At 35.8% G+C, this 22,403-nt stretch overlaps 2 protein-coding genes across 3 annotated transcripts; one reads left to right on the forward strand and one right to left on the reverse strand.

Annotated features, from left to right (window-relative positions):
* The first annotated feature begins 2,333 nt into the window (after positions 1-2,333).
* Positions 2,334-12,546, forward strand: LOC110793530 (uncharacterized protein At5g08430). Of its 2 annotated transcripts, none has more exons than XM_021998411.2 (10): positions 2,334-2,838; positions 4,483-4,562; positions 5,382-5,569; positions 7,662-8,637; positions 9,128-9,222; positions 9,756-9,815; positions 10,176-10,226; positions 10,879-10,949; positions 11,258-11,479; positions 12,254-12,546. In XM_021998411.2, exons 1-9 carry the CDS (start codon positions 2,687-2,689, stop codon positions 11,457-11,459), a joined length of 1,875 nt encoding a protein of 624 aa, XP_021854103.1. In that variant the 5' UTR covers positions 2,334-2,686; the 3' UTR covers positions 11,460-11,479; positions 12,254-12,546. The 2 variants fall into 2 exon arrangements, with proteins under 2 accessions (XP_021854103.1, XP_021854104.1); XM_021998412.2 differs by having other exon boundaries at positions 2,362-2,838; positions 11,258-11,462.
* Positions 12,547-12,794: 248 nt separating this feature from the next.
* Positions 12,795-20,790, reverse strand: LOC110793531 (CBS domain-containing protein CBSCBSPB3). The gene is made up of 14 exons (XM_021998414.2): positions 20,401-20,790; positions 20,079-20,253; positions 19,860-19,992; positions 18,777-18,947; positions 18,235-18,313; positions 18,023-18,136; positions 17,869-17,935; positions 17,662-17,767; positions 17,522-17,580; positions 16,470-16,576; positions 16,276-16,403; positions 15,840-15,922; positions 15,661-15,750; positions 12,795-13,266 (listed from the first exon to the last, which is right to left on the reverse strand). The coding sequence occupies exons 1-14, from the start codon at positions 20,532-20,534 to the stop codon at positions 13,093-13,095; spliced, it is 1,620 nt and encodes a 539-aa protein (XP_021854106.1). The 5' UTR covers positions 20,535-20,790; the 3' UTR covers positions 12,795-13,092.
* Positions 20,791-22,403: the final 1,613 nt, after the last annotated feature.

The following is a 22,403-nucleotide window of genomic DNA, read 5'->3' on the forward strand; positions in this document are numbered from 1 at the left end:
AATCTTATTTTAGTTGAGGTAAATTTGTCTTCCCTATATTTATCTTTTTTTAATTCATTTTAGGCATAATGATATATTTCGCTTTAATTTGTTTCTAGATTCATGCTATCTACCAATTTTTGCTATGGTTCTAATTTGAATTAAGGTTTTTAGTTTATTCTTTGACCTGTTAGTTTAGATTCTTTCACGAACAATAATAGTGTTGTGAACATTTCTTGAAAAAGATAAATTAAAGCTAAGGACTTTGTTGAGTTCGTTTGCAAGTTTGTTGTTTTCCTACTATGATCTTTCTAATTATCAAGTAGTAGTTATTAAAGCCACTAAAGTATTATTTCTGAATTTTGTTCAATTGAGTTCAATATCATGTTCAGCTAAATTTGGGAAATCCATGACAATTGGCATATTTGATGGTGAAGGAGATAATTTGTTTGGACGGGATGAATTATACAAATTTGATTCTCATTAATGGATACACGGTGAGTAACATGAACATAATAAAGCTAATGACTCGAGGTGGTGAAAATTATTAGGTGCAACCAAGGGTATTTTTATGTTCTACGAGATGGGAATGTCATTTGTCCTTAATATTAATACGACTTTAAGTGGTCAGTAATGATGTCATGAAAGTTATTTAGAGTCTACATTTCGTTCAAGCATTTCATCGAACATTTTATGGACATGATGTAAACAACCATTTTAAGCGTAAAAGTGAAATACATAGAGTGACGTTAAGAAGCTGGAATATAAGCCGAATTTTACGACATTGAGAAAAGGACAATATAACCTCTTTTAGAGATTTCAGGTGCATCTAAATTCTAATGGCAAAAGCAAGATTTTACAGCAGGTGGGAAATAGGAGCATCAACTTCTTTTTGTGACCAAAACGTCACATTTTTCATTTACGATTTTATGGTTTATGATATACGAAGTATTTAGTTTTAATTCGAGACATGGGAGATGCTCTATTGGCATAATAATTATGTAATATACGTAGTAGCATGTATGATTAACTATGTTTTCATCATACTATATAAAAAAAACTATGTTTTCATCAATGGTAAATATATGAATGTGAAGATTAATAATGAAGTGTGCGAAAGAAAGGAAAATGCAACCACAAAAAAACACATAAAAGGAGTTCATTTCGTTTAAAAAAAAAATCTTCTTCCTATCATCTCCTACTCCTATATATATACCTTCCCTATCATCTCCTACTCCTGGTGGCGAATCTTCGACAATTTAAGTAGGGGGCAATACAAGAATTAAGTACTATGTCAAAAAGAATACTTCGTACTTCTTTTGACTTAATTCTTGGACATTAGTATTCCATGGGAATTAACATGTAAATTTTGACTTACCAAGGGGTAGGTAGGTAAGACACTTCCCACGTCCATGGGAATTTCAACTTCCCAAGCAAGTTTCAAATTCCCCCTTGCTCCCATTTCATGTCAATTATTAAACAACTTATCATATACTCCGTATGCACTTAATTCCTACGAACTCACACTTTCCCCCTTTACTTGCTTGCAACCAAACATCTCTATTACACACTAATTGTATACTTATAAACACCATAAAAAATTGATATTTCTTAAATGCATATTGAGAAGAATACAACAAGATCATGTCTATGCTTTTCCTTTACGTGTAAATCACGACGAATAATCAAAGTGAAGTTTGTGAATAGTGCTAAACTTCAAATTATAACAATTTTTTAAGGTAAGTAATTACTATGGCATTTTTAATTTTATTTTTGAAGCTAGAGGACTTCTTGAGAAATTTTATGTTATTTTAAGAACCACCAGAGAATTTTCTCCCCTCTACAAAAAAAACCAGCCAAATACAATTAACTTCAACATCCAATCCATTTCATTAAATATCTGAATTATTTCTTCCATTTTTATTTAGATGATACATTTATTTTGACACAAGAATTAAGAAAAGGAGAAAGAGAGAGTCAAAAAACAAATATGTCTCTTAATTACCCACTACCCACCACCTACCCTTCTTTAATACTTTGTAATAGGTAAATAAAGATAAAAATAAGAAACATATACTCATGTTAAAAGTTACTATAAAAATAAACGTGTAAACTTTTAAAAAAATCTAAAAACAAAAATATGTCAACTAAAAATCATAAAGTATAACATTATACAAAATACTTCGTACTTCTGACATTTAAACGAGTCAAATCCGAACTATTCACGAGTGGGTTACTCCTTAGTCCTTAGGTGGTTCACACCCTTGTAGCACACAAAATATCTTCCCAATTATTTTTCACAATTGGTAAGATATCCTTATTAAATTGATTTGATACCTACAACAAATTACAAATACAATAAAAAATATTGCCTATGGCCTCAGAAATAAGGAAATATTCCCCCTAAAAAGGTAAAAATAAAAAATCGCAATTACCAAAACCATATTATAACACCAAATCACAGAAATCAAGAACACAAGAGAATCCCAAACCAAATGGCAATCTACCTTGGGTGCGTTACTGTGACCTAATAAGAAAAACAACTACCCAAAAGGAGCAATTTCAGGAGACTTTAATTTTTCACCCCATTATTTATTTCCAATTTTCCAATTAAATAAATAAATTCACCAAACTCCTACATCACTCCTCCTCCTTCTCCCCTGCTTTCTTTCTCTCTCTTCTAGTTTCTCTCTCAAAATCAACAACAATGGTGAAGAGGAAGGGAAGAAACAACAGCAGCAACCATCAGAAGAAGAAGAAGGAAAAAGTTGAAGTACAAGAAATAGATGCAGAAGTTGAGTCTGAAGATTACTGCTTTGTTTGCAAAGATGGTGGTCTTTTGATGGTTTGTGATTACAAGTATGATTCTTTTTCCACTAATTTTGTTTGCTAATTTTTGTTATTGATTACTAATTACTGCTCCATTGTACACTAAACCAACGAGGTCTTAGCCTAAGTTACATGTTCGAATCCCCTCCCCTATTAAAATGTAGCATCTTTCTGGGGTTTTCTGGGATACTTATTATTCTTGTTATTAAAGTTTGTGGGAAAATGTAGCATCTTTTTTATGATATTTTGTTTCTGGGTATTGTTCAAATTGCTAGTTTCTTCAAGGATGTTATGTTTTCAGTGTTGTTCTTCAATTTGCTAGCTTTTTTTAGTGATGTTTTTTTGTTTATAGGTTATTGATTTCTGTCAATTAATGTGAAATTAAGGGTTTAATCACTTTTGTACCTTTGTCATGCTTCTTTGATTAATTAATTAATTAATGGTGAAAAGTTTTAACCTTTTTTCACTGTGATTTCACAAGTAGGTGAAGCAATTGAATCAGTCTTACCCCCACAATAAATAATCAAATAAAATAAAAATGTTGTGAATGATTTTCACTAGGAAAGAAAATAGGGGAAAAGAATCTATTTTCCTTGAACTAATCATTGGTGTATATAGACCCATAAAGGGCAATAGCCAATAACCAATAAAACATTGATGTAGACGGGTTCGATCCCAGTACTAGTTAAGACTTTACCAAACTAAGCTAGATGACGCCCACACAGAATGTGGTAAGATTTTCTGGTTGATTATTCCTTAAGAGTCAAAGAGACTAGTTTGGTTCGGTTGACCCACATCCAAAATAAATTAATAAAAAAGGAAAAGGAAAAAGAAAGAGAAAAAGGGGGAAGATGAATTATTAAAGGGGGGCCTTGAAATTGTGGAGGCTGGGGTTGGTTGCAATTGCACGTGCATTGCAGGTGGCATTAATTTATACACTTTCTTTTCCCCACATACTCCCCCTAGTTAAAAGTGTTTACAAGATCCTTTTGTTTTCTGGGTTTAACTGCAGCTTCTGCAATTCTGCAATAAGTTAATACCACCTGCAAGTCACGTGCAACTAATCCCTTTCCCTATCTAATGTCACTTGGAAGTTGGAACTTGGAGTTGACAACTAATACTTCTGCAATGGAAGTAAACTAAAGTGGACAATATTTAAGGGACAACCATTTTTCTAGAACGTAAGACAATCTTTAAGGGATGGAGTGAGTAGCACATTGACAAATGTTGGTGATGATTGAATGATCAACGTAACGAATGTTTTCTTGCAAGATTGAACATTTCAGTCTTATTATGTAAGAAGTGTTACTTATGTTATAAGTAATTTTTTTGTTTTGCTTTGATCCTTTTGTGGGAGTATCTATCTTAAGTAACTAAGTTGAAATCTTCAACTCTTTAGAATACAGAATACTGCAGATGCATAATTGTGTAGATTTCCTTAGCCTCATTTTAGATTTTTTTTTTTTTTTTTGTCTTTCAAAATGATAAATTGACAGTGACAAATTATCTTTGAAGGATAACTAATAATGACCTTGTTTGCTGTTTACTAGTCTCTAGAATGTGTAATGTCTTGCTTGACTTGTAGGAGGGTAAAAGGTGTGACCTTGTTTTGAGCTTATCTTTCGCTGTCACGCCTGCTAAGTTTCTTATCTTATAAGTGGTTTGATTATGCAGGGGTTGTGTGAAATCTTATCACCCTGAATGTGTGGGTAAGGAAGAATCAACTGAAGATGCTGATGATCAATGGATTTGTGGTAAGTTTGTCTACAAATTTCACACAATGTTGTGCCATTAATTATGTTATCTTAGGGTTCAATTTCTTCATCTTAAACATCAGCTTTACATATGTTTTTGCACCCATGTCCATCTTTAGTTATTGCTGAATGCTGGTGTTGCATTCGTCTTATGCATTTTCCTTTCAATCAAACTGAATTTGGTACACCCTATGTCACCGCGTCTCATTTAAAAAAAAAAATACCACTTTCGACTTTTCAGGAAGTTTAAGAAAGATCATTTGATTTCTATCTTAAGTGGTGTTACACTAGTAATGCCCTTCACATCTATTTTAAGATTTTATGATGTTTAAATAGTAAGGCTAGGAGTTGCTGAACAAAGGTAGCATGCAAAGTTAAACATAATTAATCACTTCTTGTAAGTGGTCGCTATTTTGGGACATCACAAATCGAAGGAGTGGACTTTTTCACGGGGCAGAGGGAACTTCTGAGTATGCCAATTAGCAGGGAATGCACAGATACATATTTTCATGCATAACAGTAAGCTTATGCTTCTATATTCTTTGAGAATTTCGACCTTTTGACACTTTTTTGGCCTTCGATAAGATCAAGTTGAAGACTTCTTTCCAGTTAACAGTTTGATGTGCCATGGTGCACGGCACCCGATATTCCTGAAATAAATTTAGATATAGTTAATAGACCTTAAGGTTGGGACATATTCTTCCTTCCTAGTAATAAATTTATAATATCTTATTCTGTTCGTCTCTATTATTGTACGTTCTTACATTGTAAGAAAGCACATGCAAGTTGACTTGACTACTGATGAGTGCTTTCTTTCAGACTGGCATCATTGTCTTGTTTGCAAAAGAAGTTCGAAGTATCAGTGTTTCTGCTGTAAGAATGCTGTTTGCGGAAGCTGCTTCAAGCGCGCTCAATTTGCAAAAACTGTACGCAATAAAGGTTTCTGCAATGACTGCCTTAAACTTGCATTACTCGGAGAGGAAGGCGTGGATATTGACTCAGATGGGGTATGGGCCAATTTCTAAAATGTGCTGTATGAAATGTATAGTTTGATTTATATCTTGTTTAAATCTCTAATACTTGCAGGTTTTGTTCAAACATCTATTAGTAAGTTGCTAAGCTATAACTTGAGTTTTGGACACATCTGTTGGGGTGAAAAATGGGGACGCCCTTGGTCCTACTAGTTGCCAGTATTCTTTCACCAACCAGGTGCCTATCATGGTCACCTGGTGTACGGCAATTGATGTGGACACGGTTATACTCCGAAAACATTAGGTTATCCATGACATGACAGTCCTCTTCCAATTTTCTTACACATATCAATTGACTAGTGACTTTTTATTATATTTCTATTTTAAAAGATGAGTGAATCATTGCATAACTTGTGAATTGAGAGTGCATGCTAGTAAAACAGTTTGTGCTGTCTGCTTTATTTTTTATTTTTTCCTGGATTGATGTTATACAATCTCATGGACTTTCTTATTGATTCTGTACAATGTCATGCACACATTTAAATGTATCATCATCTACAACTAAAATGTACCGAGTAACTGTTATCCTTTGCAACTCTCTTTCGTAGATTTTTTTTCCAACATTGATTTGTCATGCTAATCATTTAGTGACATCAGAATGATCATCTTATGTTACTGAGTTTTTCATACAGTTGTTTTCTGCTTTACCTAAATTGCACCAGATGTAAATGCACCGACAACCAACATGGTCACCCCCCCCCCCCCCCCCCCTCTCTGCTTTTGTTTTGCTTGTTATTAGTGCTGCCTTGCCTTCCATAAAACTCACCACTTGATTATACAAGGATATAATAGAACAATTGTCTTAACCTGACCACCCAATTTTCTGATTTGTTTAATTTGCTTTGTTTTAGACTTCTATTATTCTTTCTTGGCGGCTCGTCTGTGCCTCTTTTTCAACTTTTGTTTCCATTGTTGATCACTATCAACATGATCTTCTTGTTGTAGCTTTCAGAAATTGGCAAAGCTGTCACCAGTGACTCTGTGACGGCCTTTCACCAATAGAGTGAACAAAAGAAAATGTTTTTTCCATGATCTAAGACCAATGGGGATCATTGTCCAATTCTATGGCCTATCTTATGTCTTTTCACCTCTGGTTCATATCCTGCATTCACCACTAACATGAGATAATTTGTTTTAAATTGATGAGATGTCAAAATCAAGAGAGAGTTTAACGAGTCTTATCTTGTGCTCTTCCTGCATACAGAAGATTTTGAGTTTGGACTGAAGCTCAATACTTCAAGCACAAGGCATCATGCATGTGGATAACTAATAATGGACTAGCCATCTGTATTGGAATGATTTTAAGACGCTTAATAGCCTTATATCTGGCTTTTAGTTTACAATGGACTAAAGTTAAATGGCCCATTCAGCTTCCTGTGCTTCTTATTTATTCTAAAGAAGTATGTGGTTGTTTATCAGATTATAGATCACTTGGAAAAATACCTTTCTGTTTTCACAGGGTATGGCTGCATACATACAACTCCCCTTACTATAACCAGGACATCAGCCTAATTAGTGGCATTGATTTCATGTTAATATCGACGAATTGACGATGTCTATAGCACTGAGTAATCTCTATGTGATTTGGGGGAGGCAAAATTGTAAAAGTTCATCATTTTATTTTAATAACTTTTCTTTGTAGATGGTAGTGTTGTTCGCGAGATTAAGTACTCTCAGACTAGCGGTTGGTTGTGTTAGATTTTTTTTTCCTGAAATGTCTTTTGGAGATTTGATGGAAAAATTTCAGATCCTCATATTCTTAAATGGTGCCTCCTATGCCCTTAATTATTTTGCTTTTGTTGTTGTTGTTGTTGTTGTTGTTGTTGTTGTTGTTGTTGTTTTACTTGAATGTGTCCTGTATCTTCAGTTTATACCTTGATTTGTTTTCAAAATCTGATCTTAATTTGTCCTGTTTATAATTGTACCCTAGTACTTGCCTATTCCGGCTCTCTGCTGCTTTATCAGAACAGTCCAATAGAGTCAAACAGTGTTTCCTTGACTTGATGAATGCCAAAATTTAATTTGCAGCCTCTATAGTTGCTGACTTTATTATATTTGTATTTTACAGGAAAGGGTGGACTTCAAAGACCGGGAAACATATGAAGGCCTTTTTAAGGAATACTGGGATATTATTAAGGAAAAAGAAGGATTGACCTTAGAAGATCTGCACGATGCAGATGTTCAAATAAAAAAGGACAATGACAATTCTGACGAGGGCGAGTTACATAAAAAAAGGCCACATTCGTCTCGGAAGCCGGTGCACCACTCTGACTCGGATGAATCTGTCAAAGAGGAAGAAACCATTGAATTGCCATCTGATGATGAGCATGAAAGTGATGGTGCTGTAATACCAGAAATAGTTACTAGTAGTAATAAAAAGAAGCCCAAACCGTTGCCAAAAAGGCGCAAAGGTCCTAAAAAAATTGAGTTTGTGGGTTGGGCTTCGAAAGCTCTTATAGGGTTCCTTGGATCTATTGGAGTAGATACGAGCACGAAGCTAACACAGAATGATGTGGCTTCACTTATCAGTAAGTATGTACATGATAATAAACTGTTTGATCCAGATAAAAAGAAGAAGGTTCTATGTGATGTACGTCTGCGACCTTTAATAGGAAGAAAATCAATTAGCATGTATAAAATAAACGATGCTTTAGAAGGTCATTTTTCTGAAAACTTAGAGCAGTCAGAAGGTGAAGGATATAGTTCAGGATGTGAGGAGGACAATAATACTCTCTTGCCTGCTACAAAGAAGCAGGCTTGGTGGAGAAATGTTGGATCCTTTCAGCATAAAGGATCACTTATGGAAAAGTTTCAATCGAAAGAAGCCGTATTAGAGGAGCCTAAAAAACCAATTGTTGTTGCTAAAGTTGTTTATAGTCAGTTTGCAACAATAGCTCTGCAGAATATGAAGCTCGTTTATTTGAAGAAGTGTATAGTGGAAAAATTGTTGGAGCAGTGTGAGACTTTTGAAAGCAAAGTGGTGGGAAGCTTTGTGAAAGTCAGGCCGGATGCAAAGAAGCCATATCATCTCCTTCCAGTAAAAGGTAAAGCACTATTTGTAAGGATTTTGTTAACATAAACAATGTGCATTTTTTCTTCATCTTGCACTTTACTACTTCCCCCATATTTTAACCTTGGGAATTTGCAAGTGTAACCTGTATATACTGTGAAATGTTATGTGTTTTTTCTCTATTAGCTGTTTAGTAATTGTGTTAAAGATTAACATTAGGACACTAGGGAAATAATTACAATAGGACAAAAGAAAGTCTAACTCTGATCATCATCCGAGTATTTTTATATTATGTGTACATAGTCTTTCTCCAATTGATTAATAGCAGAGGTTATTGGCTAATATTCGGCACTCGTTCTGCAATTAACTGATGTGTTGAACCATGTCACACTGTAAATTGAAGATGTGTGATATAAAGTTATATCCTGAAGCTAGTGGCAAGTTAGCAACTGGATTCACTGGTTTCCTTAGTATCTATCACATTTGCCCTTTATACTGAATTGTTTCCTTTTATACCCTCATAGGAATCCAGAACTCTGGTGATGAGGTTCTTCTTCAAGTATCTAATCTACCAAATGATGTCCCCATTCGCTTGCTATCAAATGATGATTTATCTGAGGTACCTGATCAGTCTGATACTCTTACTTTTATACTCTGTATATGTCATTGTAGTAACTTTTCTAATTTTTTTTACAAACATATGATGTTCTATTTTTCATAATGAACTTTGATTAATATTATTACTACCTTAACTGGAAGACGTTGTTGATGGCTGTGGTTTCTTCTTTGTGTTATTGATTGATTGAATGCTGTAAATTATAAGCTTTTTCTCAACAAAGTGACCCACTTGTTATGAAGCTGTAATTCAACCTCCCAATGGCTGGACGGGTTTTGTAATTCTGGCTTGAATATGCAAGAATTGCGTGTCTTTGGAATAATCAATAGTTTCTCCATTTACATATACATTCCCAAGATTTATGTAACTCTCATTATATGAATCTAGTAATACATCATATGCTTTCTTTTAAAAAATTGCTTTTAATACGATGGGAATTACCCTTTTCCTTCTGATTTCCTTTCATATGTTTGTAGCCTTATTTCAGAGTAGGAAATTTAGTAACACCGGTACATTGAATTGTTTGTTATATGCAGGATGACTGTACCGAGCTGCGCCAGAAAATGGACAATGGCCTTCTTCCAAAACCTACTGTTGTAAGCTCTCTCAGATCTACTAGGACTTCAAGGAATATAAGATATCATAGAAATTGCTTGAAACTGATGTATAGATCAAAGATAGAACCCTAAAATTGTACTTGATAAATAAGTTTGGTAATGAATGAAACTAAATAACCATTTAGATTTTCTTTCGTATTGAACGTATGCTCAAGTGATATCATAACATAGTTTTTTAAAATGCTATAAGTATATACTTCGTATTAAAAGGTCTGCATGGTATCTTACTCTTCGTTATGCAACAGAAATCTCTGGTGATTTTCTTTGAAGACAATGAAATTTCTTTTCAACGTTTTCGATTTTCTATTCACTGTTATCTGCCCTGGTTAACCCTAACAGGTGGAGCTTGAGAAGAAAGTAAATGATCTCCATGAAGATATGACAAAATTTGTGAGTACTACTATTACTAATATTAGAATGTACTTTGTTCAGCTTACATTTGAAAACCAACGTTAGGTTATGGTATACAATATTCTTTTTTTTTTTGTTTATTTTTATCTTTTGACTGTTGATCTTTTCAATTCTTATCCCTCTTAGGGCATGCTTGGATTGAGGGTAATGTATTAAAAGGGTAATAAAAGTCAAACTAAGGTAATTAAAGGTGATAATGAGGGGATGAAGTGGTGGCAAAGGGAACAAGCTAGTGTTGGCAAGAAGAAAATAAAAGGGAAGGGGGAACAAATACCCTCATCATGGGGGGAATAGTTACCCACCATCCCACTAGGGTGATAATTACCCTCATTTGGGGGGTAATTACTTCCCCCCTTCCTCCCTTCTCCTCACAACACCACCACTACCACAACTTCTCATCACAATACCACCACACCACCCTCCTTGCAACCACCTCAATTCACCTTCATTGTCCTTTTATTATGGTGGTTTGACTTTTATTACCCCCATAATCCATTCCACCCAATCCAAGCGTGCCCTTAACATGGTTAATGCATTCATCTTTGTCGTAAGCATTGCCTGCTCTACCTTTCTTCTACAGCCATACTCATTTATTGATTTTAATTCACTGTTTCTTTGCAATTACTTACAGTGGATCACCAGAGAACTGTCTGTTCTACGGAGTCGCATTGATCTAGCAAATGAGAAGGGACGGAGAGCTGAATATCCTTTTAGAAGTCTTATTTGTGATTCCTTTTTCTCCATGTTTTCTCTAATAAATTTCAAGAAAAACAGTGCAATTTAAAAAAGAAATCCTTTTCCCTTAAACCTACCGAGATATATGCACCCATCTAGCTAGTTCATATTAAGAACGTATTTTTCTTTAGGAAGCGTCTTTGATACATTCATCATCAGTTCATGCATGTGCAATTGCATGCATATTTATTCTCAGAAGTTCTGTATGCTTATAGTTAAGAAATGATTAGGCTTCTTACCATGTTAAAGTAATCCTTGACCTTGATGTCTTTCACTTTATATGAATATCGTCAAAGGAGAGACAAACTTCAGTCTGAGGAAGAGCAGTCACGTTTGCTAAATGAGGTCCCTAAAGTAATTGCAGATGTAATAGAGGTCAAGCCTGATTCTGAGGAGACTCCGCAAGATGATAGTTCTGGAAATATTACTGTAAATCCTGGTGAAAACTCTGAAGGCAATGGGAATATTCCGGCGTAATTGGTAATTCATGAACCCAGGTAACTTTTAACATGTCAAATCGTATTTTACATGTGAGTGAATGAATGTGTGATGGTTGATGGTTGATGGTCTGAAGGAAGTGGATATTGTTGCCAACTTCTGTCCTACACTCTTGTTTAGGGGTGAGCAGAAATACTAGGTATTCAGTCCCGGACCCGGAACTGCAAAGGACCTAGGACCCGGAACCAGTACCTGTGGGACCGGTTCCGGTTCCAAATTTATGACCGGTTCCGGTTCCGTATCTATATTTCTAGGACTGGGTACCCGTTGGTACCGGTTTCGGGACCAGGTACCCGGTACCAAACGGACACAAATAGTTCGAAAATACTTATGATAATTGTAATTGTTTTTTGGTTAAGAAGTCTAGAAACAACTTTAAAATAGCCAAGCTGATAGTTTATTAGAAAAAAACAGAAGTATAAAATTCAGCTTTAACTTAATTGTTAATTAAAGCAAGCATGAAAGAAGGCTAACTGGGTACTAGTTCCACCGGTTCTGGTACTGGTTCCAAAAGTTTGGACCCGGTTACGCGATCCGGTTATGATCGGTTCCGGTACCGGTTCCTTAGCCTTAACTTAATTGTTAATTAAAGCAAGCACGAAAAAAGTGAAGGCTAACCGGTCCTGCTCACCCCTACTCTTGTTAACAACTGGGACGGGATGTAACATCATGTGTCAATGTAGAACATTGTGTTAATCTTCACACATTTCTTGTATGGATTTTGAAAATGTTGGTTTGATGAAGCTGACTGGTTTTCTTTCCTTGCATTACAGATGCTAGAAATAAATTCTGAAATCGGCCTGCTATAGTACGCTACAAGCCTGCAGAGGATTCCAACGAGTCTTCCAAGTTTTTGTTTTTTCGGTTGGGGAAGTTTTCTGTAAATACAGAAAATTTACAGCAAAAGCTGTATTATATTTAGTTGGCTTGTCGACGAACAAGTGAACTAAAAACTTGATTGTAGAATATACAATGAATAATCTAGTGTTGTGCCAAACGTTTGTAAACTTTGAACTAAGATATAATATAACCATGATATGAACTCCTCCATAATAGTTGTGGTCTATTCGCTTTCTATAATTGAGTTTCTGCAGAATTACACTATTCAGTCAGAAAAAATGGAGCTTTTTTCATTCTGAAACTAACACAGATAATTATGTCAGTGAAATGAATTGTTCTTGTTTATCGATTTAGCTCGAAAAAGTTCAATCTATTCTGAAGCTGCAAAATCCACAAACATGAAGGTAAAGGAGAAACTTTGAACATACATACAATTTCTTTTATTTTTTCCACCACCCGAAAATGAGAGTCATGTTTGTTGTAAAGAACAACTTTTTATGGTAAAGGATATTGTGATTGTGAGATGATCCAAGCTTTTTGCTTGTTTGCTCCATATATTATCACTTTACAAAAAATTATGTGATAGTTTTGAAATATCAACATCATGTTTGGGAAATCTAACAACTTCCCAGCAAAAGAAGCAGGCATCAATTTGAAGCCAAAGCGTGATTTTGTTTACACCGAGCTTAATTTGAACCTTGGAACTAAAAAGTATAGGTTATGTTAGGATGTGGCCAACTTCTGTAGCCTGGTACTGATTCCATGTGATGCCTCACTGTTTTGCATGCCTCAAATAGACCACCACACCAACGGCTGTCATCATCACTGCACCTGCCAAGATCCCTGAATGAAGTGATGTTAATTTAGATCTCTCAACAACAGCATCACTAATCTCAGTACTTCTTTCCTTGACGGCTTCAGGGAACTCCAGAAACAGTCTTATAACCTGTAGCAAATAACATAACATTAGAAAACATTTTTACTGTTCCTCTATAAACATGCAACACATGCACTAGTACACGAGATGATTGTGAACAGGGGAAGATTTTGATTCAGAAGCAAGCAGATTGAAGCGTGAATCTTCTCTCCAAATCTCCACTTTCCTTCCGCTTCATAGAAAAATCTGAATGTGGATGCTTGATACCATTTTGACTTTTATAGTTATTAAGAATCTTTCTTTGCAACAGTTCAAAACATCATCATTTTAAAAGAGCATTTGTAGCAAGCCCAATATTTTTGAAATATTAAGTAGCCTCAGATACCATGGAACAATGACTGAATCTGGCCTTGCTGACTCCAAATTCAAGATTTCTAGGATCAATTCGGTCGCCTGATGACTGACGTCTTAAACTTGCAACCAATCAGTCCTGTTGGTCAACCCAATATGCTATGTAAAACAAGTACAAATGCAAGTCGATTGTACAATCACTTGCAGCTTGTTTGTTTGGAGGGATAACGGGCGGGAATAAGGATTTTATATCCCTCCTAACCTTTATCCCTTGTTTGTTTACAAGGATTATATATTCTATAAGGGGTAGGGATAAAATGGTTACTTATCCCACTTATCCTGTACCTGATGGGGGAAGGTATAAGAATGGGGAATTCTCCTTGTAATGTAAAAGACTAAAAGGACATCTTTGCCCTTCGTTATTGCTTCCCTTCCCATGTGTATTCACGCCCCTTTTTATTTCTTTTGCTACTAATCTTCTCCTGTAACAACGTAACATCATCAATTCTCTCACCTAAATCTTACCGCCATGACCAACAGTCTACTTAACCTTTATCTCGTCAGCGGCCTTAAGTAAACAACGTGAAGCTTCTCCGCTTTCTGTCTCTATTCACATGCTTTCATCTTTCCAACCCCTTCTCATATTACGTAGTATGTATCAGAATAATAGTGTTGTTGGTTTGAAAGATAGATCAGAATTTGAGGTTTAAGGTATGGAAATGGAGGCTTGAGAAGAACAAGAGAGAAATGAGTATCTGAAAGATGGAAATGTTAGGGTTGTTTCCAAAAGTTATACGAGAAGGGGTGAGAATGAAAAGGGTGTTATAGTAAGTTTGTTGTTTTATTTTCTACTCTATCCAACAATTCCCTACATATATGCATGCCAAACAAGGTAATGAGGTATAGGGATAAATTAATGAATTCCCCAGGATAAACTCCCGATCCCTACACCAACCACTATCCCTATCCCCATTTCATAACAAATGACCAGTTAGTGTAACCGTAAATAATTGACCCAAGAAGTAATCTATAATGCGTGGGGGTATAGCCTCACCTGTATAGGGGAAGGGCACATTAGGAAGTGCCATAACAGTTCAGTTATAGGTAGCTTGAGCAACAAGAAGAGGGTAGGTAGTTAGTCTAAAAATAGAGGAGTTTAGGGAAAGTGGAGGTTGAATATGGATAAGAGTTCTGTTTTTTTAGCTTTTTATCGAGTGTCTAGCATTTATGCTCTATTTGGTTTAAGTGTACCCGAACCCTACCTGAACCCGGCCGATTATCGTTGTTCCTTAATTTTCTTCTTGATCTTATTTTCTGATTTTCTATTGTCACATTAAAAAAATCAAGGATATAAACAAACTAACTGGAGAACTTGATGAGATAACTTCGAAGTATCTATCACATACCACAATTATTACCTTCTCTCTTCAGCTAAGGATCCACTATGCTGCACTCCTCAACCATGATCATGTTCTCCCATCCAAGAATCGAAGGTAATATCAGACTCCATCCCGATCCATATATCTGACTTTCAACCCAGATGCCACAATCATCTAAATCTAGCCTAACAAATCTCGATTGCACATTTGCACCAACTTTAATCTTGCTGTATTTACCATTCCCAGCCCCTGTTCTTACCTCAATTCTCAGTGTCCTGATTTCTCAGTATGAAATTACTCCCCACAACTCAAAAAGTGCAAATGCAATCCAGACAAAATGTTACTTTCTGATCACTGGTAAAATTACGTATAGTCCTCGTAAAAACACCCTCAACTATTATTGAATTAGTTAGGGGAAGGCCGGAAGCAAGCACAAATTTAAACTTCCCCGTATCTCACCTACAGTGTGATCCTATTGAATTGTTGTTCATAGCAAACATATGCCTGGAAAATGTAAAAGTAAATCCTAAAACAGCATTGCAGGGAGTGTCAAATATTAGCCAGATATGGAACCTCTCTAACGTACCACTAGACATCAATGTAGTACTATGGAAAAACAACTAACAAACCCACCACATGAAAGTTTAGGAAACCAATGAATCCAAAATGCAGTGTCAAAAGGATGCACTAAAATTCATAAGAAATTCACACCAGCATGAGTAAAAAGCAGTACCTTTTGTCCCAAAGATCTAGCATGAAGCGCAGAACCAAGGAGATCAGAATCACATGTGAGTAATATTTTATCACCTTCATCATCTTCATACTATTACCAGAGGAACATTATGTTCAGAACCATGCAATAACGAACGAAAGGTCAAAAAAAAAAAAAAAACTGTCACGAAATAAACTTACCAACAATTGCGGACGGTTGCCACTGTCACTAGACCCTATTCTTTGCATAACAGCAGATACAAGCTCATCCAAATTCTCGGTTGCTGAAGAAATTTAAGAGAAGGGACAGGACTGTCAGTTTAGGTGACACGACAATAGAGTAATAACCATATTCTCAAATATGGTATTTCCTACTCATTAACTATCAAATGAAACCACGATGACGTCAACCATCAAGTAGTAAAAAAGACAGAAACTCCGCCAGGTGGCTTTAAATGGGTAGAAAATTTTCCAAGGCAGAAATGCAAGTTTAGTTGATATGACAAAATTGATTTAACTAAAATTTGCCTTATCAACAATGAATATTGTCTTGAAAAATCTCTTAAGTTCAGACATTTTCCTCATTTAAAGTGTTGTCCTAATTTCCAAGCAAAACTAACACCAGGTGTACACTTACCAAAGTTAAATCGATGAACACGACCTTTAGGGTGCTCAAATTTAAATGAAAACGAATTTCCAAGACCAAGTGATGGATATTTTCCCAAGTCTGTTCCTTCCGAATTCATTAGCGCAGCTGACATTTCACTGTGAAAAAATCATGTTAACAACGAAACCACAACTCTTGTAGCACGACCCAGAGAAAACAAATACCTATGAGAATCAGAATCATCTGGTGGGTCTAAGGCAAGTGCTGAGTCCCAGAACCTTTGCATCATTGAGTTTGCCATATCATTCATAGTTCCAGAGCTATTCTCAACCTTGTAAGAGGATAGAAGGTAAGATAAACATGTCAAAAGTAAGTACTGAGTAATAAATAATTACACCAGAATTCCAGAATGAAGTTAATGTATATCTAGATTTAGTACTAACTACTAAGAAACATAAACATAGTACATATATCCAGCAGGTCTGATTAAGGAAGGCCTTAATCCTAAACTTTTAAAATGTGGTACAAACAGATATTCATCTACGAGAAACAGTGATTTAGGATAATTGGAAGGAGTGTCTATAAGCATGTTGGCAGCATTTTAACTGCATCAGGATTCAGATAATCTAGAGACATGGGTTTTAAAAAATCAACAATACATATAAAAGCAGATGTTGTAGTTGACATTTGATTCATGTCCGAACTTTTATTTCTTTCCCTTTTTATGGTAGGCATAAGGGCATAACGATCCTTAAACAGTTAAACATCTAGAAACGGGGTCCAGACCTAATTATATTGTACAACCCTTTGTACTTGTAAAAATGGCATAAACTTGGGGAAGATAGAGCAATTGCTAGGAGTACTCATCCTCTAAATTGCAATTCTTAAAGATATGTTCCTTAGTTTTTAATTTACGCAGAGACGAAAAGAAAGATGCCAATGAGCTACCAGTAGCAACCAGCCAACCACTAGCAAAGGGGAAAAGGGAGATGATATTTTCTGTAGCAATAAATAACATTTTACACTAACCAAAGAAACTTCTAAGTTTTAAAGATGCTTTAGCAAAACAGCTATGACCACAAAATTTCAAATAAGCATAGAGGAAATGACAATGAAAAACACTCCATTTCCAATTTGTTAACTCACATGCAAGCACAAAACATCGAAAAATATGAAAAATAATTAATTTCTTGCTATTGAAAGGCACACCAAATAATTGGCCTGCAATTTAAAAGATCACATAATCGGTAAAACAGAAAACCAAAAAATGATTTACCATGGAAATAGCAGCATGAGTCAGCATTAAGACATCAACACAAGCAGCAACAGATCCATCTGTACAACAGAAACAATTAGGGGAATATTCAGTAGACTCACTTTGCCAACTTGTATAAAGGCTAATGCTTGTATCCTTACCTCTGTCCAAAACAGGAAGATGGAGGAATTTCCCATCGTGCATTACGTGCAATGCTTCAAGGATTGTTGTTTCCACGTTCACACATTCAGGATTGGGTGTCATAACCTAGGAGTAGTACAGGTCAAATTAGAAAAAGAACAGGGGGAAATGCCTCTTTAACGACAGAATTGAAACAGCAGTTCTTAAAAAACATTGAACTTCCAAACCTTTTCCACCAATGTAAGCTCAGGTGATAGGTTTTGTGCTACAACACGCATGAGTATATCCCTTGACCTGCAAAACAGACAAAATGAGCCTTGACCGTTGAACATAAGATAATCCAAGAAACAAGAATATGAAATCTAGGGAAAAGGGTAGTACGTTAAGATTCCAAGAACTTTGTTCCCACTTGTAATAACTACTGAATTGACACGAAAATCCCTCATCTTCTTTGCAGCTACAGAAACGGGGTCTGACGGTGAGACTGTGGCTACCCTGAAAGACCCACCGCCATATATCTTAATAACAAATCATACTAAACAAGCAATATCTCAATACAAAATTGATCATTTGCAAAATAAGGCAAGGTATACTTGGTGGTTTCGGTGATAACAGTTGACAAAGAAGGCTTGAACATCCGTTCCCTTAATGTTTCTATAAAGGCAGCAGGAGCTGGAAAAGAAGCAAAGAGAGAAATTTAATAAATAATCGCTTAACACAAAGTTGTACTGATACATTCAGTTATTAAAAAAAACAAATGAAAGCAATGAATGGCACAAATTTTAATTCGGATTAAACCCTAATGAAGTTCATGGTGTCCTAAGAAATCCATTATCTCTGCCATCTCTGTCAGGATGAGTATAGTTAGATGAACTATACATACTACAAGGAGAAAGAAGCACTAGGAGACTGATGTATGCAACGGAAGCACATATTGAAATTCATACTAACAGGTTAGCTTTCTAGTTTCCCAGCTCCTAGGTTCTACAACTTGGAATTCTTGTTCCCAAAAAAAATAGTAATATTTCTAAACAGCTAGCCCAGCATATCTGAGAGATAACTGAGCAAACAAACACTCTCTCAACCTACCCACACAAACACACGCAGAGATAGAGAGAGAGAAAGATTAACCAACCACTGAAATTGTTTCCCATCTGACGTTCAACTCCCTCTACCGCAGCAGCAATAGCACTACCCTGCTCAGCAGCTTTCTCCATTCTTGATATGGCGTCATATAAACACCTCGTGATATCCAACAAAGCAATCACTTCACCATTTTCTACAACAGGAAGATGCCTGAATTTTCCTGTAGAATAATCATAGATGGTATTAGAATGTTTTCAAAAGCAATTCAACATAATTTACATCCATAATTTGAAACTATATACAGATAATATGGCTCCACTAGATCAGAAGGATGTTCCTTCAACAGTTTTTTATCAAAAGAAACTACAAGGTTGGTGCTTCTTGTACAAAAACACTATTGAGATAATTTCGGAAGATTTAAGGTATAAATTGAAACATAAGACATTGCTGGAAGGATTGATGGAAAGCGACTGCTCCTAATTTAGAAGGTAGTCATTTTCTTCTACTTGGGGGAAACGTTCTCTACATAAACCATCCTGACTCCAAAATAACAGAGCCTCAAATATCCAGTTAATGACATTTTACCTATTTTTGTGGTAGAGAGCATAATAGAGTTCCAGTCAAGCAATCTAATCAAACCTGCCTGGTTTTTTTTTTAATCCAACTTCGTGTATCTGCCTCATTTGTTTCCCTTAAAAATAAGATAATTCACATTCCTGTATCTCCTCAACTCCACAATGAGCACCAAAAATCACACTCAAATGCAACTGGGGTGGGGGGAAACCAACTAGGACCCTCATTTTTGGCAATAGATTAGGACTTTGTGTATTCAATATAACAATATTCGTTAGACTTACACTCCACCGTTTTGCATTTAAACAATACAGTAATAGCAAGTCTAAGAAACAATATACTCCCTCCATTTCAACATTCAAAATAGTTATCCTCTTTCCATTTCAGGATGTTTCAATTTGATTGTCCTATGTAATCATCCTTTTTCCATTCCGAACACCATTCTTCTACAACTTAATCTTACTAGTATTGCTTCACTCTACTTAACATACGCGAAAATTTTAACCAAAAAAACACACCCGAAAATGGAAGTGAGTAGATATCAGGAAATGCCTCAAACCTTGAACCATCTTCTGAAGTGCCTCAATAGCCAATGTGTCCGAAGTAACAAATATGGGATTCCTCGTCATAATTTTCGACACAACCGTCTGCTCCGGCCTCAACTCCTCTGCTATAACCCTAGCAGCAATATCCTACCCACCACATAAAGCGAATCAATAACAAAATAAAACATACAATCCAATAATCAACAACCAAATTAAAACAGCAAATGAAAAACCTTGTCAGTAACAATTCCAGATAACAAAGCATTAGAATCAGTCAACAACACAGCATCGACACGACGGGCGGCCATCCTCCGGCACGCGTCCGACACCGACGTCCCCTCCGGAATCGTTAACGCCTTTGACAACTTCAACTTCTTCACCGTCCTCTCTCCTCCTCCAACAGATGACCTGCCCATTTTCCCAATTTACCAAAATCAACAAAACCCATTTCAAATATCAACAACCCCATTTCATTTCCGTCACTAATTTCAATAAAAATCATTGCTTTATACCAAATAATTGAAATTTAAGAGATGATAGGAATGAAAATATTACGGAGGTGAAGTAGGCTTGGATGAGGTTCCATTTTCAGCAGGCGGGCCAGATTTTTTCGCCGCCCCCGGCTGCCGTTTCTGCGTCAAACTAGTCCTTCTAGTAGGTGGCGGTGGAACCACTTGAGAAGAACTCATTTTTTTTTCGACAATCAAATTAAAAATCAATTTGGGGAAACTCTTTCTAGGGTTCCAAGGTCAAATGTTTATTTTTATTTTCAAAATTAAGAACGACAGAGAGAGAGATAGAAAAAAAGCTAGGGCTTTTTCTCTTATTTTTTTCTCTCTCTGTCCTTCGTTGTTAGTGGGACCCGCTCCAAGTTTATAATTCTGTCTCTGGTGAAACCAGATTTTCTCTCTCCTATTTTGCGCCAAAAAAACCTCGATTTTTTGTGTAATTTTTCTTCCCACCCAAAATTATGGGATTTTAAACGTTTTTTGTTTTGTCTTTTTCTTGGGTTTTAAAATTTTGTTTTTTTCTGTAATTTTCCAAGGTGAGACATTGATTTATATTTATGTTAAAATATATTTTTGTGTGTGTATTATTCGAGTAACGTGGAGATGAAGCTACCTCTGATTAATGGGCCAAAAATGAGCCTGCCCAAACCTGCAAATGTGGGGCAAGTTATTTTAAAATGTGGCCCATATTAGGCCCATGTTACTTAATGTGATGATTGTGGATTTGTGGTTGTTCAGCCTTTAGAACAAGAGGGGTCATGGGCTCATGGATCTGCCTGTTTTGTGTTTGGGTTGGAGTAATTGAGTGTTGAGTGTTTCAGTAAAATCCATAATGTCATCAAATCATCATTGTAGACTTGTAGTTGTGCAAATGTGCAATGCTTTGCTTGAAATTGAATAGATTGTGCTATGTGATGCCTAATTGCAGCCTTTGAGTTGGTAATTTGATACCGCGTTATCGCTCGTGGTGTACAAGATTTTCATTTAATTTAACTAAATAGTATTGTACTATTCTTGTTTGATAATCAGTTGTTGGTTGGTTGGTTTGACTAGATTGACCGACTCATATTAATATATTATCAAAGTACTCCATTTTTCTTTTAGTTAATTGTTACTCAAATTGTAAAAAATGCTTGGTAAACTTAGTAATTGCTTGTCATAAATTTTAGCATGTGAACCAACTTTTTCATTTTTGGATAAATAAATTGGCAAATAAGTTGTGAATTGCCTTCGAACAACGCCGTAAGGGAGCTGACATAAGTATCCAGATACATAGTACTACTTATGTTCCTTAATGTTCTTTACGCTTACTATTTGCACGAACTTCAATACAATATTTAATCACTTGTATATCTAATTCTGTATGTGAAAAAATTATAAAAACTAGATATTCTGAAAATACATAATGAGACATATTTTACATGATAACGTTTTGATGTATATAACAATGAGAATTTACGGTCAAAGTTTTCATACTTTGGATACGTATTCCAAAGCGTAAAGAACTTTTAGGAACGGAGGTAGTATATCGTAGACAACATATAACCGACCGTTGTTTTTTTTCCGATTAATAATCAAAACTAAACTTTTATTAATAGTCAAAAGTAAACTTTGCCAATTACTGAGTATATCATAAATATATTATTTATTTATAATCAAAATTAAACCTTTTCAGATCAGAAAGAATATACGAAGTATACAGGTATGTACATATTATTTGTTATAATGGATGCAAAGAAAGATTAAATAAGGTTAATAAAGAATACAGAGATTTAGCGTGATTCACTAACAATGTGCTAGCTACGTCCACGAGTAAGATGGTCGTGGGTCGGGTCGGGCTGCGTGCCGAGCCCAATGGCCGTGGGCCTAACTGAGTTGGGCCCAATCTAGGCCCACGTTGTATCGTGTCGGGCCGGGCCGAGCCGAAAAGTTCAAAATAAGGCCCATGCCCGGCACGAGCCCACGGGTTTTCGTGTCGGGTCGGGCCCAATCTAGGCTCACGTTGTATCGTGTAGGGCCGGACCGAAAATTTCAAAACAAGGCCCAGGC

This window comes from Spinacia oleracea, chromosome 4 (genome assembly GCF_020520425.1).
Source record: "Spinacia oleracea cultivar Varoflay chromosome 4, BTI_SOV_V1, whole genome shotgun sequence".
NCBI classification, from domain to species: domain Eukaryota; kingdom Viridiplantae; phylum Streptophyta; class Magnoliopsida; order Caryophyllales; family Amaranthaceae; genus Spinacia; species Spinacia oleracea.

What these genes read in the sequence shown, in the direction of transcription:
- LOC110793530 (XM_021998411.2), top strand. Translation starts at nt 2,687, where the DNA reads ATGGTGAAGAGGAAGGGAAGAAACAACAGCAGCAACCATCAGAAGAAG. An exon ending in TGATGATCAATGGATTTGTG is followed by an intron (nt 4,563 to 5,381) that starts GTAAGTTTGTCT and finishes GCTTTCTTTCAG; the next exon opens with ACTGGCATCATTGTCTTGTT. An exon ending in TTCTTCCAAAACCTACTGTT is followed by an intron (nt 9,816 to 10,175) that starts GTAAGCTCTCTC and finishes TAACCCTAACAG; the next exon opens with GTGGAGCTTGAGAAGAAAGT.
- LOC110793531 (XM_021998414.2), bottom strand. Translation starts at nt 20,534, where the DNA reads ATGAGTTCTTCTCAAGTGGTTCCACCGCCACCTACTAGAAGGACTAGT. An exon ending in AAAGTTCTTGGAATCTTAAC is followed by an intron (nt 17,936 to 18,022) that starts GTACTACCCTTT and finishes TCTGTTTTGCAG; the next exon opens with GTCAAGGGATATACTCATGC. An exon ending in GATGATTCTGATTCTCATAG is followed by an intron (nt 16,404 to 16,469) that starts GTATTTGTTTTC and finishes ATTTTTTCACAG; the next exon opens with TGAAATGTCAGCTGCGCTAA.